The 20,562-nt window shown below is 47.2% G+C and overlaps 1 protein-coding gene across 6 annotated transcripts in view; it reads left to right on the top strand.

Moving 5' to 3' along the window:
• The window catches only part of SCART1 (scavenger receptor family member expressed on T cells 1), a 33,230-nt gene continuing 12,668 nt past the window's right edge, over window positions 1-20,562 (top strand). For 2 of the 6 annotated variants that reach the window (XM_081823247.1, XM_081823245.1), the window contains exons 1-7: window positions 9,185-10,241; window positions 12,150-12,467; window positions 13,323-13,619; window positions 14,467-14,775; window positions 15,127-15,432; window positions 15,543-15,860; window positions 15,931-16,245. In XM_081823247.1, coding sequence (XP_081679373.1) covers window positions 10,175-10,241; window positions 12,150-12,467; window positions 13,323-13,619; window positions 14,467-14,775; window positions 15,127-15,432; window positions 15,543-15,860; window positions 15,931-16,245 — 1,930 coding nt within the window. In that variant the 5' untranslated portion in view covers window positions 9,185-10,174. Of the gene's footprint in view, window positions 371-5,865; window positions 5,974-9,184; window positions 10,242-12,149; window positions 12,468-13,322; window positions 13,620-14,466; window positions 14,776-15,126; window positions 15,433-15,542; window positions 15,861-15,930; window positions 16,246-20,562 lie in introns of those variants that run through there. The other 4 variants (XM_081823250.1, XM_081823251.1, XM_081823249.1 and 1 more) reach the window with 4 other exon arrangements.

Here is a 20,562-nt window from a genome sequence, read left to right as displayed (position 1 = left end):
CAGAGACCTTATCTTTATCCACACACATCCTGGGGGCTTTCCTGCTCCAGGCTGTGCTGAGCTCTGGACCCTTCCCTGGCCTTTCCTGCTGGGTCTCCATCTTCTTTCTTTCTGCCTTTCCTAACATCAGCACAGACACAGGCTCCAGCCTCCTGTCTTGGAAATGAAAGGGAAGGAAGCCCCAGCCCTGCAGCCTACGCCCTGCTGCCCCCTGGTAGCTGCACCCTCGTGCCCTCACCCCACTTCTTGCCCACTCTAGTGCCCTTGTCAGCTGGGCAGGAGGCCTCCCTGCCTGTCACTGGCCTTCGAGAAGCAGAGAGTCCACTCCTGACCGTGCTCTCTGCTTCCGTCCACACTGGCTGGCTGACAGGTACGTCCATAATTGCATTGCTGCTAATCCAGCTGGGCCTGCAGGATCCTGCTCCTAGTTGACTTGGCAGCTACTCATGCCCATTTGGGGTTCCATGTAAATTTTAGAGTCATTTTGTCAGGTTTGGCCTCCCTCCTTCAGTAGTTAATTTGGGGAAATTTTATGTCTTCGCAAGATTGAGTCTTCTGACCCGTAAACTGGGTGTATTTTTCTTCCTTACTTAAACTTTGCTGTGATGTCTCTCAGTTTTCTGTGTAAAGGTTTCCCACATCTTTCATTACAGTAATTCCTAGATATTTAATATTTTTGTTGCTTTTGTAAGTGATAGCTTTTTAAAAGAATTCCTTTTCTGTTTGTTGTTGCTCTTATGTAGAAAAACAATTGCTTTTTTTTATTAACCATGCCCTGTGAGCTTGCTAAACTGTCATGGACTCTACTCATTTATCTGCAGATTCTTCTGGATTCCTTTCATTCCCGGTGGCATTGTCTGTGGGCCATGAGGGCTTTGCCCTCATTTCCAGTCCTAATGACTTTCTTCTCATAACCCACTGCACTGGTGAAGGCCCCCAGGGCAGGGCAGAGCCGGTCGAAGTGGGGAGGGCAGCCCTGTGCTGTCTCTGGTCTCTGACTGGGTTTTGGAGAGCAGGAGGCTTGCTGTGGGTTGTGGTTTGATACTTGTTATCAGATTACGGGAGTTCCCGGCTACTCCTAGTTTGCAAAGTATTTATTAATTGTAACACATTTTTTAATATAAAACTTTTTGCCTCTCTTAAGAGAATAACATAATTTTTCTCCCTTAGTATCTCAGTGTGGCAAATTACAATGATGGCTTTTCTAATGGCAAACCAACTTTGCAGTCCTGGGAAAAAGCCAGTTGTGGGCACCATTATTATGCTTTATACACATTGCCGATTCTGTTGGTTCTGGGCACAGGGTTTTCTTTGTGGGAGGATAATCTTTCTTTAAAAACAGCATTATCCAGGTACAAATGATGTACAATAAATAGCACATATTTGAAGTGTACAATTTGATTAGTTTTGACATATGTATACACCCATGAAACTGATACCACAATCAACAGAATGTGCATTCCACCCCCCCCAAAAGTTTCCTCCTTCCTGCCCCTCCCCACACTACCTCCCCAGGCGGCCACTGACCTGCTTTCTGTCACTGTACGTTAGTTTGCATTTCCTAGAAATTTATGAGTGGAGAGGATGTGGAGGAACTGAAGCTCCAACTAGTACAACCACTTTGGAAAACGGTTTGGACCCGTCCTAGTGAGTTACACCTGCTCCTACCGAACGACCCCACCACTCCACTCCGAAGTACTTACTTCAGAGAAGTGAAAATAGACGTGCACCAAAGGACTTGTACAAGAATGTTCTTTTTTTTTTTTTTTTAAAGATTTTATTTATTTGACTGAGAGAGACACAGCAAGAGAGGGAACACAAGCAGGGGGAGTGGGAGAGGGAGAAGCAGGCTTCCCGCCGAGCAGGGAGCCCGATGCGGGGCTTGATCCCAGGACCCTGGGATCATGACCTGAGCCGAAGGCAGAGACTTAACTGACTGAGCCACCCAGGCGCCCCACAAGAATGTTCTTAATAGATTTATTTATAATAGTCCCAAACTGTAAACAGTGCAGGAAATCCACATGGGTACAGTCCCTAGACTATCAGATTTCACTGGCTGTGCACGTTCTCGTGTGTGTCCATGTAAGTCACAGTCACATCACATATGTTTGCTCAGGTGAGTACCACAGGAATCACACTGACTCCCTGGTGCTGCCCCTTTCTTTCTTTCTTTTTTTTTTTTTTAAGATTTTATTTATTTGACAGAGAGAGCACAAGCAGAGGGAGAGAGAGGGAGAAGCAGGTTCCCTGTTCAGCAAGGAGCCCGATGTGGGACTCGATCCCAAGACCCTCGGATCACAACCTGGGCTGAAGGCAGCCGCTCAACCGACTGAGCCACCCAGGCGTCCCTGGTGCTGTCCCTTTCTAGTCACACCCCTACACCCTCACGTACCAAGCCCACTAATCTGTTCTTCGTCTCTGTTGTTATTTCAGAAATGTTATATAAATGGGATCATGCAATATATATCCTTTTGAGATTGCTTTTTTCATTCAGCATAATTTCTTTGAGGTTCGTTCATCCAGGTTGTTTTGTGTGTATCAATAGCTCAGTCCTTTTTTATTGCTGAGTAGTGTTTCATGCATGGATGCACCACAATTTAACTGTTGAACCTTGGAGAGGCATTAAGTAATTCCCAGTCTCCAGCTACCATGAATAGAGCTGCTGTGAGCCTTAGAGACAAATTTCTGCATGAAGGTAAGTTTTCGCTGCTCTGGGGTCAGTGCCCAGCAGTGTAGTCACTGAGTCATACGGCAAATCTAGTTTTCAGATTAGAAAGAAACGGCCAGATTATTTAGAGTGGCTGTGACTGTACCATTTGCATTCCCACCAGCAATGTGTGAATGATTTGGTTCCTCTACTTCTTGCCAGCCTCTGGTATTGCCACTAAGTTTTTTAAAAGCCATTCTGGTAGTTCTGTAGTGATATCTTACTGTGTTTTAGTTTGCATTTACTTAACCGCTAATGAAGGTGAACATCGTTTCATGCTCTTATATGACACATCTGTATGTCCTCTTTGGTGAAATGACTATGCATTCCTATTTTCTAATTGAATATTTTTTCATGCTGAGTTTTTAGAGTTTTTAAAAAATACTTTGAACGCAAGTCTTGTGTTAAATATGTAATTTGCAAATATTTTCTCCCAGTGGATAAGTATTTTCACAAAACTTTCACAAAGCAAAGATTTTTAATTTTTACAAGGTCCAATATAACTTTTTGTAGAATTTTGTTTTGGTTTCAAATTAAGAATGCTTTACCTCATCGTAGGTCCCAAAGATTTTATAATTTTTTTTCTAGAAGTTTTAGTTTTACATTTGACATTTAAGCCCATCATTCATTTTGAATTAATTTTTGTATAAGATATGAGGGTTAGGTTGAGTTCATTTCTTTGGAGAAATTATAAATTGTATTACATTTTTTATTGAGGGTTCCACCTGGTCATTGTTAGTGTGTAAAAATGCACCTGATTTTTGTGTTTGATCTTGTGTCCTATGATCTTGTTGAATCCGCTTATTACTTTAAGGGTTTTATTTTTGGAGACTTCTTGGGATTTTCTACATAAATAATTATGTCATCTGTAAATAGAGATATTTTTTATTTCTTCCTTTCCAACATGTATGCTTTTAGTTCTTTTTCTTGCCCTGTTGCTCTGGCTGGAACTTCCAGTGCTATGTTGAGTGAGGGTGCTGAGAATGGGCATCACTACACTGAATTCCTGATCTTCAGGGAGGACATTCAGTCTTTCAGCATTAATGATGATGTTAATTGCAGAGAATTTTTGGTAGATATTCTTTATGAGATTGAGAAAGTTCCCCTCTATTCCTAGTTTCCTGAGAGTTTTTTATTTATCCTGAATAGGGTGTGAATTTTGTCAAGCTTTTCCTGCACATTTGATATGATCATAAGATTTGTCCTCTTTTGCCTGTTGATGAGATGAATTATGATGATTGATTTTCAGAATCAATCTTGCATGCTTGGAGTAAATCCACTTAGTTATAGTGTATTATTCTTTTTATATATTGGATTATGTTTGATGAAGTTTTGTTGAGGATTTTGCATCTAAATTCATTAGAGATATTGGTCTGCGGTTTTCATTTTCAGAGCTATCTTTGGTTGTACTTTCAGGGTAATTCTTGTCTTATAAAATGAGTTGGAAAGTGTTCCATCTTATTTTTATAAGAGATTGTGTGAAATTGGTGTATTCTTTTTTAAATGTCTGGTAAAATACTCTAGTGGAACCATCTTGGCCTAGAGATTTCTTTTTTAGGAATTTTTAGACTTTATTTTTTAGAACAGTTACAGACACCCCACATACATTATATACATCTTACATTAATATGGTATATTTGCTACAATTAATGAACCAATATTGACATATTATTATAAATGAAAGTCCATAGTTTATTCAGATTTCCTTAGTTTTTACCTAATGTCCTTTTCCTGTCTTAGGAACCCATCTAGGACACCACCTTATATTTAGTTGGCCTGTCTCCTTAGGCTCCTCTTGGCTGTGATGGTTTCTCATATTTTTCTTGGTTTTGATGACCTTGACAGTTTTGAAGAGTACTTCTCAGGTATTTGTAAGATGCCCTTTTACTGGAATTTCTCTGATCTTCTTCCCATTAGATCATGGTTATGGGTTTTTTTGGAGGCAGATCACAGAGGTGAAGTGCCATTTTCATCCCTTATGATCAAGAGTACACGTACCAAGATGGTGTATGGCTGTTGATGTTGACTTTTTTCACATGGCTGAATTGTGTTTGTCAGGTTTCTTCCCCATTGAAGAGCTGTTCCTTTTCTCCCCTTTCTATACTTCACTCTTTGGAGGAAGACATTAGGCAGGCCTGCACTCAAGGAGTGGGAAGTTATGTGCTCCTTCCTTGAAAGCAGAGTATCTACACAAATTATTCGGACTTCTTCTGCGTGGGAAATGTGTCTCTTCTCCTCCTTTATGTATTCAGTCATTTTTTAATGTCAGTATGACTCATAGGTGTGCATTTTGCCCTTTGGGTTATAATCCAATATTGACTGATCATTGCTCAAATTGTTCCAGCTTTGGTCTTTGGGAACCCTTCAGTCAGTCCCTATGTACCTCTGCCCTATCTCATCATTGGTGTTTTCAATTTTCTGTTTTGTTTGTGTTTGATCACTTCTTTACTTTCTGACATTACAAGATGCTCCAGGCCCTTATATATTTCCTACCCCAGTCTTAGAATCAGCCGCTTCTCCCAGGTGTCCTGTTTCCTTTGACTGAGGATGATGTTAGATGCCAAGATCTGGGCACTGGGTGTGCTCATTGCTGCTGGGGCACCATGGCTTCCAGGCCCTCTCGGTTGGCAGAACAAAGAAATACATGTGTATTTGTACATACCTATGCACACATCTGTATAGAAACACACACACACACACACATCTACAGTACTTCTGTATGTAGCCATCTGTACCCAGATTAAGCTGAACACAAGATCTTACTGACATCTCCACCTCTAATCCACCACCATGTGGGTCATTCCAGCCTCTTGCCCTTGCTGATCTGTAAATGTCAATTCTAACAGTGAGAACTCTGGATTCAGAAACATTTTGATGACAAAAACCTAGTTCCTTTATAGTTTTAGTTCTCTGTTTCATCTGGCTGAGTTTTAGTAGTTTGTGGTTTTCAGCGAATTGGTCCATCTCTTCTAAGTTGTTGAATTTATGAGTTTAAAGTTGTCCATAGTATTTCTCTCTTATCCTTCTAATGGCGGTTGCGTCTGTTGGTATATCACTTTTTCTTTTTTTTTTTTTTTAAAGATTTTATTTATTTATTTGACAGAGAGAGACACAGCAAGAGAGGGAACACAAGCAGGGGGAGTGGGAGAGGGAGAAGCAGGCTTCCCCTGAGCAGGGAGCCCGATGCGGGGCTCGAACCCAGGACCCTGGGATCATGACCTGAGCCAAAGGCAGACGCTTAACGACTGAGCCACCCAGGCGCCCCGGTATATCACTTTTTCTATTCTGGGTATTGATTTGGGTCATTTTTTATTTTTGTTAATCTTGCTAGAGGTTTATTTTATTTTTATTTTTTTCAAAAAACCAGATTTTTGTTTCATTAATTTTTAAAATTGTTTTCCTGTTTTTAACTTCATTCATTTCTGATTTTATCTTTATTATTTCTTTCCTTATGCAGACTTTGGCTTTATTTAGCTTTTATCTCCCTAGATTTTTGAGATCACAATTTAGCTTATGGATTTGAGATCTTTCCTCTCATGTAAATATTAAGCACTGTAAATTTCCCTCTTAGCATTTCTTTAGCTGTATCCCCCAAATGTTGATATGTCGTTTTCATTTTTATTCACTTCTTTGTATTTTTAAAATTTCCTTTGAGATTTCAACATTGACCCATGGATTATTTAGAAGTGTGTTTAATTTTCAAGTGTTTGCAGATTTTTCCATTATCTTTCTGTTACTGAGTTCTTGTTTGAATCTATTATGGTCAGAAAATATATTCTGTATGATTTAAATTCTTTTAAGTTTGTTTAGGTTTGTTTTATGACCTAAGATACAAATTTTGGTGAATGTCCCATGTATGTGAAACAAATGTGTATTCTACTTTTGTTGCGTGGAGTGTTCTGCAGATGTGAATTAGATCCATTGGTTGATGGTGTTCAGTTCTTCCAGACCTTGCTGATTTTATCTCCAGTAGTTCTGTCAATTGTTGTGAGAGACATCTTGAATTCTCCAAGTAGAATTGTGGATTTGTCCATTTCTTTTTTCAGCTTTATCCATTTTTGCTTCATATATTTTGAAGTTCTGTAGTTTGGCACATACACATTTAGGATTGTTCTATCTTTTTGGTGGATTCATCCTTTTTATTATTATGTAATGTCCCCTATTCTTCCTAGTAATTTTCTTTTATCTGAAAATTTTCTCTGATATCAATATAGCCACTCCTGCCGAAATTCACTTTGCCAACCTTAACCCTAACCCTAACCCTAACCCAAGCAGGGAGCCCGATGTGGGGCTCGATCCCAGGACCCTGGGATAGTGAGCCGAGCTTAAGGCAGCCGCCCAACTGACTGAGCCACCCAGGCGTCCCCAACATCTGCCTTTTAATTTGTGTATTTAGAACATTTACATCTAAGTTATTACTAATGTTTTAGGGCTTATATCTGCCATTTACTTTTTGTTTCCTATTTGTTCCCCTGTTTTCATGTATCTGTTTCTTTTCCCCCTCTCTCTCTATGAGTTATGTGAACATTTTTCAGACTTCTATTTTGATGTATTTATAATGTTTTTGAGTTTTGTATAATTTTTTTATTGGTTACCTTATATGTAAGTTATATATGATACTGTATGTAACTTATAACAGGCTTCTGGTGTTGCCATGTTAACACTTCAAGTGAAATATAGAAACCTTACTTAATTTAGTTTTTTTTTTTACCCTCCTACTTTAAACATAGAACTGTCTGGAGTATTTCTTCTGTATTCACTGAGCACCACTTCAGGTGGTGTTGTAACATAAAATGTGATTAAAGAAACTCACAAAGTGAAGGATAATCTATTATGGTCACTTCTACTTTTACCCATTTCATTGTTCTTCTTTCCTTTCTGAAAGTCCCATCTTTTTGTAATCATTTGCTTTCTGATTGGAGGGTTTTCTTTAGCCATTATGTAACAGTATGTCTTCTAGCAAGAAGTTCTCTTGTTTTCCTTCATTTGAGGTTGTCTTTATTTCCCCATAATTTCTGCAGGATAGTTTCACAGACGTAGCATACAAGCTTGACACACCCTCTCTTTCAACTCTTAAAAACAGGTCTTCCATTACCTACTGGTCTCCATTTTAGATGAGAAATTTGCTATCATTCAAATTGGTTTTCCTTTATTGATAATGTATTGTTTTTCTTTGTCTGCTTTTAGGATTTTTTTTTAATTCTTAGTTTTCAGAATTTTACTTATGATGTGGTTTGGTGTGAATTTCTTTGGGTTTATCCTGTTTGGAGTTTGCTCAACTTCCTGAATCTGTAAGTTTATGTCTTGGGAAGTTTTCAGTTTCTTCACATTCTTTTCTCTCCTCTCCCTCCTAGATCTCCAATGATAGAAATATTATCTCTTTTGTTATTGTCCCAGAGGTCTCTGAGGCTGTATTAATTTTTTTGTCTATTTTCTCTCTGTTGTTTACATTAAGTAAATTCTATTTATTTGTCTTCAATTTGACGGATGCTGTCCTCTGGCATTTCCATTCTGTTCTTGAGTCCATTGGGTGAGTTTTTTAAAAAAAGATTTATTTAGGGCGCCTGGGTGGCTCAGTTGGTTAAGCGACTGCCTTCGGCTCAGGTCATGATCCTGGAGTCCCTGGATCGAGTCCCGCATCGGGCTCCCTGCTCAGCAGGGAGGCTGCTTCTCCCTCTGACCCTCCCCCCTCTCATGTGCTCGCTCTCTCTCATTCTCTCTCTCTCAAATAAATAAAATCTTAAAAAAAAAAAAGATTTATTTATTTGAGAGAGAGAGAGAGAGAGTGGATGAATGGGGGAGGGGCAGAGGGAGAGGGAGAAACAGACTCCCTGCTGAGCAGGGAGCCCGATGTGGGACTCGATCCCAGGACCCTGAGATCACGACCTGAGCCAAAGGCAGACACTTCACTGACTGAGCCACCCAGGGACCCCTTTTAGTGAGTTTAAAAAAAAGTCAGTTGTATTTTTAGTTCTATAATTTCCATTTGGTTCTTTAAAAGGATAACAGCTTTATTGAGAACATAACTCATACACCACAGATGTATCCTTTAAAAGTGTATAATCCAGTAGTTTTTAGTATACTCAGAATTATACCACAATCACCACTGGCTGATTTCAGAACATTTTCATCTCCCCAAAGGAAACCCCATACCTATTAGCAGTCATTTCCAATTTTCTCCTCCTTCCAGCCCCTGGCAAACACTAATTCACTTTCTCTCTCTGTGGATTTGCCCAATCAGGACATTTTATATAAATGGAATCATACATGTGGTCTTTTGTGTCTGACACTTAGCATACTGTTTCCAAGGTTCATTCCACTGTTGCAGGTGTCAGACCTTCCTTCCTTTCAACGGCTGAATATGTTCTGTGTTGTGGATAGACCATATTTTTTTATCCATTCATCGACTGATGTACATTTAGCTTGTTTCTATTTTTTGTTTATTATGAATAATGCTGCTATGAACATTATGTACAGGTTTTTGTGTGGACATAACTTAATTTCTCTTTGATATGTACCTTGGAGTGGAATTGCTGGGTTAACATTATGAATAACTGCCAAACTGTTTTCCAAAGTGGCTGCACCATTTTCCAATCTCATGAATGTTCCAATTTTTCCACACCCTCACGAGTAGTTCATTTTTATAACTTCTATTTCTTTGCTGAGATTTTTTGTTTTTTTTTCCCATTTGTTTCAAAAGAGTTTGCAATTTACTGTGGAAACATCTTTTATGAAGACTACTTTAAAATCCTCGGCAGATAGTTCTGAGATCAACTTCACCTTGTATCAGTTCATTGTATTTTATCATCAAATTGTTGTTTTCCTGATTTTTCATATGATGGATGATTTTCACTTGTATTCTGGACTGTGATGTTGGGAGACCCTTCCATGTCAGCAGGTAGTCATCCTGTTTAGGTTCAGAGTATAGGTTCTGTCCTTTTGCAGCTTTAAGTCCAATGACAGTTCAGTTTTTAGGGGCCTTGAAAGGCTATCCTGGGCTGTCTCATTCTTTTGGTGCTGTGGGGCTTCCACTCAGTCCCTGCTGGTCCCCAGAAGTCTGGTGTCACTGTGCCACTGTCTGTGGTGGGGAGCCAAGCCTACTGGGCCTGGATGGAGGGCAGAGACTCAGGGCTTTGTTGCTGCGGCTGTGGGCAGATTGGACCAACTGTCTGACTGTGGGGTCTGAGTAAAGCTACTCTGTCAGCAGTTATCAGTGTGGGAGGAAACCCACAGCCTGGGCCCCTCGCTCATACCTGGCAATGCTCAGGGCTACCAAGGCCATTGGTTGCTCTGCTCAGAGACAGAGAGACAGACCCCTGATAGGTTCTGGAAAGGCCCTCACTGTCCCCATTGGTTCCTGGAGGCCATTGGTGGCTCCTACTTCTGTATATTTGACTCTTGACTGTAATCTCTGCATTGCCCCAGTTGAGCGGCTGGAGCTGGTTGAGCCCTCGGGGTCACAGGGCCATGAAGACAGTTCTCTGGGCCTTGGGACTGGGGACCCTTCTCTTCACTCTCAGGGCAGTCCCCATTGGTAAGTTTCTCCTTCCCTCATCCATGGAAGCTTCTGGAGGCAGTGGTTCTGTAGAGCCTGAGACCCTGGGGTGTGGGGGTCTTCTGCTATGACCAGCTGTCTGTCTGGCTCTTGCTCAGCCCAGAGGTGGATGGGTCATCCTGGGGCAAGTGGGCATGTGGGTTCCAAAGTGTGTATCCCTGGAGGCTCTTGTTCTAACAAAGACTGAGCAGATCTAATTCCAGGGTGAACGCAGGGTGCAGGGCTGGGTCAGAGCCTGGATGGAATGAGGGGACATGGCTAGTGTCTGGTCCCAGTGATCCCCATGGACAGGAGGTGTTGATGGGTCCTGCGGAGGGGCTGCTCCATCCCCTTTCCCTGGGGCTGGGTGGCTGGTGGGGGAGTGGAAAGCCAGCTGTACCTGGCAGTGAGGGTGACCATTCAGCTTGTGCTGGGACATGGAAGAGAGACACAGTTCCAGGGAGTCACAGTAGCAAGGTGGGGGGCACAGGGGTGTGGGATGCTGCTGGGTCCAGAAACCAAGAGGCAGAATCATGGGCAGCAAGCTGTAGAGAGGGGGTTCTGCCGGATGGAACAGCACGGAAAGGCTGGTAGTGAGAGAGCAAGCCCCTGGGGGGGACTGCATATAGTAACATGGGGCCTCTGACTGGGTGAGTGATAGTGTTGGTGTCAGAGAGTGTGTGTGAGTGTGTGCATGCATGTGAGTCCCACAGGGAGACGCACAGGGGATACGGGAGAGGGTAGCAGTGTCCAGTGCCCTGGAAACTGAGGGAAGAGCATTTCACTGGGCAGGCTGATCCCTGGCCCAGCCCAGGTGGCCTCAGAGCTGGACACTAGGGGCGCCCCAGGTGGTGGTGGCAGGAATCTGTGGGCAGTGATGCCATGCGTGGGAGTGGTGTAGGAAAACCGGAGGGGATCCCGTTTTGTGTTAGAGATGCAGACACCCATGCACAGGTTGGAAGGGGATGAGGAGGCTCTGGGGGATGTACCAGAGATGGACCAGTGATGAATGAAGACCCTCAGGGGTCAGTGAGAGCGGTAGGGAGAGGGACATGCCTTCCTCTGGATCTGTGTGCGGGAGTCTGCCCTCTGTCTCCTCCCTCTGTGAGTCCAGGATGGGCCCAGGAGGTGGTCTGGGGTGGCCCAGGCTGGGACAGAGACTTCTCCGTGACTGCTGTTGTGTTTCTCCAGCACCAGCCCAGGAAGGGGTGGTGAGAATCCGGGATCAAGGGGCTGTGATGGGGAGGGGCTGTGCGGGAAAAACCAGGGTGCAGAGGCCTAGAAGGGGTGTGGTTCGGGAAATACATCCTGGTCCTGGTGAGGTGGTCCATTTGGTCCTGGTCCCGGGAGCTGCCGAGACCTGAAACCCGAGGAGCCTGGGAGAGCGGAAGGAAGGACAGGCAGCTGGCTGGGGGTGGGGTAGAGGTGAGGAGGGAGTGGAGAGTGGTGGGGTGCGTGTGGTGGGCCACAGGCCCGCCAGTGGAGGGGGGGAAATAATGATTGGGAGGCGCGGTGGGGTGGTGGGAAGAGCAGCCCCAGTTCCAGGCAGCGGAGGACAAGTGACTTCCTTGCCCGGGGGGTGGGGTCACCCACATCGTAGGGCGCCCCAGAGGGCTTGGGAGGGGAGCGGAGGACATGGTTGGGGGGAGGGGGACTGTGGAGGCAAGGACGCAGGGCTGCGTGGGGGCAGTGGGCGGGTCTCTGTGTGACCCCACCCCGTCACCTTTCTGGACTGCGCGTACTGGGGGGTCAGGGGACTTGACTTTGTGCTGAGGCCTCACAGCAAGACCTTGGAAGTGGCTGTGGGCAAACGCAGGCGTCTTTATACCTCCCAGCTGCAGCCGGCTCTCCCCCCACCCGCACAAAGACGGTTCCGGGCCCCTCTGAGGCTGGCCTGTCCTTCTGTAGGCGGACCAGGCGACCTGAGGCTGGCGTACAGACACAGTTCCTGCGACGGAGTGGTGCTGGTCCGCCACAAGGAGCAGTGGGGACACGTGTGCAACCAGGAGTGGACGTTGGCGGAGGCATCTGTGGTCTGCAGGCAGCTGGGCTGTGGACATGCTGTGGGTGCCCCCAAGTACGTCCCGTTGCCCGGGGAGATGGTGCGGCCCTGGCTTCACAATGTGTCCTGCAGGGGTGATGAGCTTTCCTTCTGGGAGTGCAGCCTCGGGGCTTGGACTCGGAGCCAGTGCCCTCACGAGTGGGTGGTGGTTGCTCTGTGTGCAAGTAAGTCCGTGCAGGAGGAAGCTGGGGAGGGGGGAGGAGAGAGGATCTGCGGGGGCACTCCTTACTGGGCATGGGAACCATCCCCACCTGTAAAGCTTTCCAACCTCTCATGACTCTTTCATTCCTTCTGTTAGCGGTCCGTTGCTTTTCATTCAACAAGTGCTTATTTGCAAGGCACTATTCTGGGTGCTGGGGATGCAGCTGTGAATAAATCAGACAAAAATCCTGCTGCATGGAGCCTGTACTCTCCTAGGGGGAAACAGAGTAAATAAAGAAGTACAACAGCAATGTGGGAATGTGGAGAAGCGGGAAACGGACAGACGGGTGGGGGCTAGGGACCACCCTGTCTTCTAGACACCTGAGGGTGCCTGTCGGTGTTTAACATTAGTTATTTAAACATGATTTCAAAAATGATGAGGAGGCAAATGCTTTCCCTTTGAGGTCTATCTTGAGGGTCTTCTGCTGTCTCTGGGCACTTGTGAACTTGTGAGGCCCCGGATAGCCTCCTGTCTGTGAAGCTGACCCACTACATGGTTAACGGGGCCCAGTATAAAGCGAAAATGCAGGGACCCTTGTTCAAAACAACAAGATTTTCAAGACAGTGACAGCAGAGTATTAAGCCAGGCACAGGTCCCTCTGAGGGGTGGGGGGGAGGGCTTTGTGACTGGCTGCTCTCAGAAAGGGCCTTCTGGACCCTCTGGAAGGAGCAGGGTTGGTTGCAGCCTCTGATCCAGGCCCAGCGTAGCGACTGCCACGCCCAAATGGAGTCTGGTCATCGAGGCAGGCCAGAGGCTCTGAGTGGCCATGCGGCCAGCAGAGTCCCCACCTTCTGTCACGTGGGCCTGTGCTTCTCAGATGGCACCTTCCGGGAGATCCGGCTGGTAAAGGGCCGCAGCCCCTGCTCTGGACTCCCCGAGATCAGGAATGTGAATGGGGTGGATCGCCTCTGCGGCCTGCATGAGGAGGAGGCCACGGTGTTCTGCCAGGAGCTGGGGTGTGGGCCTGTGCTTCAGGCCCCCCGCCAAGACGTGGGGGTCGTCAGGAAGTACCTGACGTGCAGGGGTACTGAGCCCACCATCCGGAACTGCAGACTCAACAATAATCTCCGCAGTGGTTGTGACTTCCAGCAGGACGCGGAGGTCGTCTGCTCAGGTGAGGCCCCACGCGCGGCCCTCCTGAGTCTCAGGGCGCACACCCCTGGGGAAGGAGCTGCTGGGAGTGGTCTCAGCTCTTGCAGACCCATCTCCTCCTGACACCCGGGCAGTTTGGTGTCTCAGATGGATTAGGCATGGGCTGGACAGGTGAGGGCAGGCACTGTGACCATCTGGCGTTCTCTAGCTCACAGACGCCTGGAGGTGAGAGCACAGGAGGCGCTCTTGGGTGGCTCACCATGTGCCTCACCAGGTCCCCTGTGTGTGCGTCCCCGCAGAGGTGTCCTGGCTCAGAATCCCTGGGCCAGCTGGGGTCCTGGCTGTCCTGCAGCATCTGCGCTGGTTGAGCTGTGATTGTCACCTTATAACATGAGTCAGCTGGCTGGTGGTTGCCCCCTCCCAGTCCTGTCTCAGATGGGCAAGTGAGTTGGCCCTCATAGATCCTGCCTGTGTTCTGGGAATTAGGAAAGGCTAAAGTGAGGTGGAAGGGCCACCTTCCTTGGTGCCCCCAAGAAGGCAGTGATCTGGGCCGGAGAGGTGCCTTGACCTGGCTTCCAAGACTATACAGGGTCCTGATGCCCCTGCCCTGGGCAGGCAGAGGCTGTGTGACACCTGAGGGCACCTGGAGGAGGTGACTCTGACCTCTGATCTCAGGGAAGTGACCAGGGACTCCTGCTCTGTTCTAGGTGGAGGGTGTATGGGCTATCAGTTTCTGCCCAGGGTTTGCAGACCCACTGCCTGGTTACAGATTGTCTACCCTGGCTGGAGCCTCCTGTGGCCCAGGGAGGTGGCTGAATTGTTCACCTGAGAACACTTATCCCTAACTGAGAGTTTGTATCCTCCCCTAGGACACATAGAAGCCCGGTTGGAGGGCGGTGAGCACCCCTGTGCCGGGCGTCTGGAAGTGAGGCGTGGCCTGACCTGGGGCACTGTCTGTGACGCTGACCTGGACCAGGCAATGGCTCACGTTATGTGCCGGGAGCTGCAGTGCGGCTCGGCTGTGTCCACTCCCGGGGGCGCCCACTTCGGCCGGGGTTCGGGGCCTGTGTGGACACAGGCCTTCCACTGTGCAGGCAATGAGTCTCTGCTGTTCCACTGCCCCCAGGGGCCTGGGCACCAGTGTGGGCACCGCCAGGATGCCGGGCTCAGGTGCTCAGGTGAGGCTGGGAGGGTAGCCTCAGGTAGACTTCCCTGCCAGCCTCCCTTGGTGACTCCCTCTGGGGTCTCTAAACTAGGCTCATAAAGGTGCCTCTGGCCAGAAGGGTGTGCGTGTTCCTGGTTGAGGAAGTGTTGCTTCTGTGGGTTCAGGGGGAGGAGAGGCTTGTGCCCCCCGCCGTGGCTACACCATAGTCTGTGGGCACATCTGCAGAGGCAGGATCTGGATGCTGAGGCTGAGGTGGGGAGGGAGCTAGTGAGGCAAGGGCGTGGCTGTGGCCAGCGCACTGGGTGCAAAGGAAAGAAGCTGGTCTGTGACTGAGGGGGACGCTGACTCCTACTCCCCTCTTCAGAGTTCCGGCTGGTTAACGGCAGCAGCAGCTGTGAGGGGCGCGTGGAGCTCCAAGTGCAGGGGGCCTGGGCACCCCTCTGTGCTGCCCACTGGGACTTAGCAGATGCCACCGTCCTCTGCCACCAGCTCAACTGCGGTAGTGCGGAGGCCACACCCCGAGGAGGCCACTTTGGGAACGGGGACGCTCCCATCTGGCCTGATGTGTTTCACTGTGTGGGGACAGAATCCTATTTGTGGAATTGCCCAGTAAGCACCCTGGGGGCCGGGGCCTGTGCGCCGGGAAACGCGGCTGCAGCGGTCTGCTCAGGTGGGTCCGCAAGAGCGGTGGGCTGAGGGAGGCTGGGAGTGGGCGGGGTTCTGCTGGGAGGTGGTGGTTGTCTCCCCCTGACCCCTTGTCCATGCGTGCGTCCTCCCCAGGTCTCCTCCACGCCCTGCGGCTGAGGGACGGACAGAGCCGCTGCGATGGCCGCGTGGAGGTCTCCCTGGACGGGGTGTGGGGCCGCGTCCTGGACGACGCGTGGGACCTGAGCGGCGCCCGCGTGGTGTGCAGGCAGCTGGGGTGCGGACAGGCTGACCGGGCCTACGACGCGCCTGCGCCCAGGCGCGGGGCGGTCCCGGTGGGGCTGAGCCGCGTGCGCTGTCGGGGCACCGAGAACCGCCTGACCCAGTGCAACGTGTCCGCATCCCCGCTGGTACCCTCGGGGGCCTCGCGGGACGCGGGCGTCGTGTGCTCGGGTGAGTGAGTGCCCGCGCCGCCCGCCCATAGCCCGCGGGCCGGCTGCCCTGACTCCGCGTGTCTCCGCAGGGAGCCGGCGGGTGCGGCTGGCCGCCGGGCCCCACCGCTGTGCGGGGCGCGTGGAGGTGCTGCACGGGGGCACGTGGGGCACCGTGTGTGACGACGGCTGGGACCTGCGGGACGCCCACGTGGTCTGCCGGCAGCTGGGCTGCGGCCAAGCCCTCCGCGCCCTGGGGGCCGCGCCCTTCGGTGCGGGGTCGGGGCGCATCTGGATGGACCAGCTGGGCTGCAGCGGCCACGAGTCTGCGCTGTGGCAGTGCCCGTCGGGGGGCTGGGGCCAGCAGGACTGCGGGCACAAGGAGGACGCCGGCGTCATCTGCTCAGGTCGGTCCTGTTAGTTGACTGTCTTCACGGGGCAGCTGGATACGGAATGGTCGCGCTGTCCTAGTGCATAACATCTCGCACACTTGCCTTCCACGGATTCCACTAACGTCTCTTCCCGGCTGGAGAGCTCCACGGTGTATTGGACAGTGTTCTCTTGCTGCAATGATGCTGCAGGCCAGAGCAACTTTACGCTGCCGGGGGTGGGGGCACCGGGAGGGGTGGACAGGAGACCCCGGTGGGGGGTGGGGTGGGGGGTGGACAGGAGACCCTGGCGGGGGGGAGAAGGGGGGGGTGGTGGACAGGAGACCCCGGCGGGGGGGAGGGTGCGGGTCTGCTCAGATGCGGCTGGCGGTCCCGGACCAGCACTGCCTGGGGTCTGTCACCCCTGCTCACAGGCTCAGCTCACATTTGTGTGTGAGCTTTCTCTGTCTCAAACTCTTTGGACCCTTATTTCAGTGTTCTGGAGGACTTTTTCCAGAATGCTTAAAAGGTGGTGTATGAAAGCTTATGCATATCTGAGGCTCTTTATATTGGTAGTGTGTGGGTGTGGTCATTCCCGAGGAACAGAGTGTCATTTATTGGGGGGTGTGAGCCTGTGAGGGGTCTGCGCAGGGCTGCCCTCCATGACGGAGTTGAGCGTTCACTGTGCTTTCTTCTTCCTGGTTTTGCCTTAGGAAAGTTTTCCTCATCTGATGTCTCAGATGATCGCTCTGTTTCAATCCTTGTGTGTCTTTCAAAGTGACATTTCAGCTCATTATTTTAGATCTTCCTTGTCCTTTTTATTCATTATTTTTTTGGGGGGGGGCTCTGGTCTTTTCTCATATATTCTGGGGGAGTGTCTTTAGGTTTTGTATACATCACTGATTTGCTTGTGTGTCAACAAAAGTTCTTGGATGTGCATTTCAACTTGGCAAGTTTGCCTTCCTTCTTCTGTCTCAGGGGCTCCCTCAGGCAGCTGATCACTTGCTGACTGATAGGACTCTGCTGCTGGGAACTGGTTGTTGGCAGGGGTGGGGGATGCTCTGTTTCTGTTATGATTCAACGTGGAAGCAATGTTCCAAGAGCGAGAGCCAAAGCAGGCCAGGCATGTGTGTGACGCCCAGGCCTGGGACAGGCGTGGGTCACTCTTACCCCATTTGATCAGTTGGCTGAAGTCCCAAGGCCAGCCCAGATTCAGGGGGTCAGCCCAGACTCATTTCAAGGGGTGTGGGTACAGCAGGATATCTTAGGGGCCACTTTGGTAATCTGTCATGGATGTACATCCTTCAAGCATTTTTTAAAAGCTTATTTAAATTTTAATTTGTTATGGCCCCATCACGTGCAATTCATACCCTGCAGAGGTATTTTTAATGTATTGTGGACTCTCATAACATAATTTTAAAGGATTGTCTAATGCTTTATTAGTAGTGATATTATGGTTTACTCAAGACATCTCAGTGTTGTTGGAGTTGCCCTGCTTGAGGGTAATGTGATGGTACTTGGGCCATGACCAGCCAGGGTTGATGCTCTCTGAACATGAAACTGCACTCATTCCTGTTTTTCAATTTTTTAAGTTTTTATAGTCACTGCTACATTGATCATCTTGTGCACAAGGATTATTCTGTACTCTGTTTTTTTTAATTTAAATTCAATGAACATATATACTCCATTTTAGTTTGAGAAGTAGAGTTCAGTGATTCATCAGTCTTATATAACACCCAGTTGCTCATTCCATCACATGCCCTCCTAATGCCCATCACCCAATTACCTCATCCCCCCACCCCCTTCCCCTCCAGCAACCCTCAGTTTGTTTCCTATAGTTAAGAGTCTCTTATGGTTTGTCTCTCTCTCTGATATTGTTTTGTTTTATTTTTTCCTCTCTTCCCTTATGTTCATCTATTTTATTTCTTAAATTCCACATATGAGTGAGATCATATGATAATTGTCTTTCTCTGACTGACTTACTTTGCTTAGCAAAATACCCTCTAGTTCCATCCATGTTGTTGGAAATGGCAAGATTTCAATCTTTTTGGTGGCCAAGTAATAGTCCATTGTAGATATGAACCACATCTTCTTTATCCATTCATCTGTCGATGGACATCTGGACTCTTTCCATAGTTTGGCTATTGTGGACATTGCTGCTATAAACATCGGGGTGCACGTACCCCTTCGGATCCCTACATTTGTATCTTTGGGGTAAATACCCAGTAGTGCAATTGCTGGGTCATCGGATAGCTTTATTTTTAACTTTTTGAGGAACCTCCATACTGTTTTCCAGAGTGGCCGTACCAGCTTGCATTCCCACTAACAGTGTAAGAGGGTTTCCCCTTTCTCCGCATCCTCGCCAACATTTGATGTTTCCTGACTTGTTAATTTTAGCCATTCTGACTGGTGTGAGGTGGTATCTCATTGTGGTCTTTATTTGTATTTCTCTGATGCCAATGATGTTGAACATTTTTTTCATGTGTCTGTTGACTATTTGTATGTTTTCTTTGGAGACATGTCTTTTCATGTCTTCTGCCCATTTCTTGACTGGATTATTTGTTCTTTGGGTTTTGAATTTGAGAAGTTCTTTATAGATCTTAGATACTAGCCCTTTATCTTATATGTCATTTGCAAATATCTTCTCCCATTCCGTGGGTTGTCTTTTGGTTTGTTGACTGTTTCCTTTGCTGTGCAGGAGCTTTTTATCTTGATGAAGTCCCAATAGTTCACTTTTTTCTTTGTTTCCCTTGCCTTTGGTGATGTGTCTTGAAAGAAGTCACTGTCGCCAATGTTGAAGAGGTTACTGCCTATGTTTTCCTCTAGGATTTTGATGGATTCTTGTCTCACATTTAGGTCTTTCATCCATTTTGAGTTTATCTTTGTGTATGGTGTAAGGAAATGGTCCAGTTTCATTCTTCTGCTTGTGGCTCTCCAGTTTTCCCAATACCATTTGTTGAAGAGACTGTCTTTTTTCCATTGGACATTCTTTCCTGCTTTGTCAAAGATTAGTTGACCATAGAGTTGAGGGTCCATTTCTGGGCTCTCTATTCTGTTCCATTGATCTATGTGTTTGTTTTTGTGCCAGTACCATGCTGTCTTGATGATCACAGCTTTGTAATACAGCTTGAAGTCTAGAATTGTGATGCCCCTAGCTTTGGTTTTCTTTTTCCACATTCCTCTGGCTACTTGGGGTCTTTTCTGGTTCCATACAAATTTTAGGATTATTTGTTTCAGCTCTGCAAAAAAACTTGATAGTATTTTGATAAGGATTGTATTGAACGCATAGATTGCTTTGGGTAGCATAGACATTTTAACAGTGTTTGTTCTTCCAATCCATGAGCATGGAATGTTTTTCCATTTCCTTGTGTATTCCTCAATTTCTTTCATGAGTGTTTTATACTTTTCAGAGTACAGATCTTTTACCTCTCTGGTTAGGTTTATTCCTAGGTATCTTATGGTTGTTGGTGTCATTGTAAATGAGATTGACTCCTTAATTTCTCTTTCTTCTGTCTCATTGTTAGTGTATATGAATGCAACTGACTTCTGTGCATTCATTTTATATCCTGCCACTTTGCTGAATTCCTGTATGAGTTCTAGCAATTTTGTGGTGGAGTCTTTTGGGTTTTCCACATAGAGTATCATGTCGTCTGCAAAGAGTGAGAGTTTGACTTCTTTGCCGATTTGGATGCCTCTTATTTCTTTTTGTTGTCTGATTGCTGAGGCTAGGACTTCTAATACTATGTTGAATAGCAGTGGTGATAGTGGGCATCCCTGCCGTGTTCCTGACCTTAGGGGAAAAGCGCTCAGGTTTTCCCCATTGAGAATGATATTTACTGTGGACTTTTCATATGTGGCTTTTATGATATTGAGGTATGTTCCCTCTATCCTTACACTGTGAAGAGTTTTAATCAAGAAAGGATGCTATACTTTGTCAAATGCTTTTTCTGCATCTATTGAGAGGACATATGGTTCTTTTCCTTTGTTTTATTAATGTAGTGTATCACATTGTTGATTTGTGGATATTGAACCACCCTTGCAGCCCAGTAATAAATCCCACTTGGTTGTGGTGAATAATTGTTTTAATGTACTGTTGCGGGGAATGATCCAAATCTTTTGGTACCAGCTGAGACCTGATTTGTGACCCAGTATGTGATCTATTCTGGAGAATGTTCCATGTGCATTTGAGAAGAATGTGTATTCTGTTGCTTTAGGATGGAATGCTCTGAATATATTGTTAAGTCCATCTGGTCCAGTGTGTCACTCAAAGCCCTTGTTTCTTTGTTGATCTTCTGCTTAGATGATTTGTCCATTGCGGTGAATGGGGTGTTAAAGTCCCCTACTATTTTTTTTTTT

This window comes from Leptonychotes weddellii, chromosome 6, assembly GCF_054177405.1.
Source record: "Leptonychotes weddellii isolate Sample4059 chromosome 6, ASM5417740v2, whole genome shotgun sequence".
NCBI classification, from domain to species: Eukaryota; Metazoa; Chordata; class Mammalia; order Carnivora; family Phocidae; genus Leptonychotes; species Leptonychotes weddellii.
This window is presented reverse-complemented; position numbering and strand designations above follow the sequence as displayed.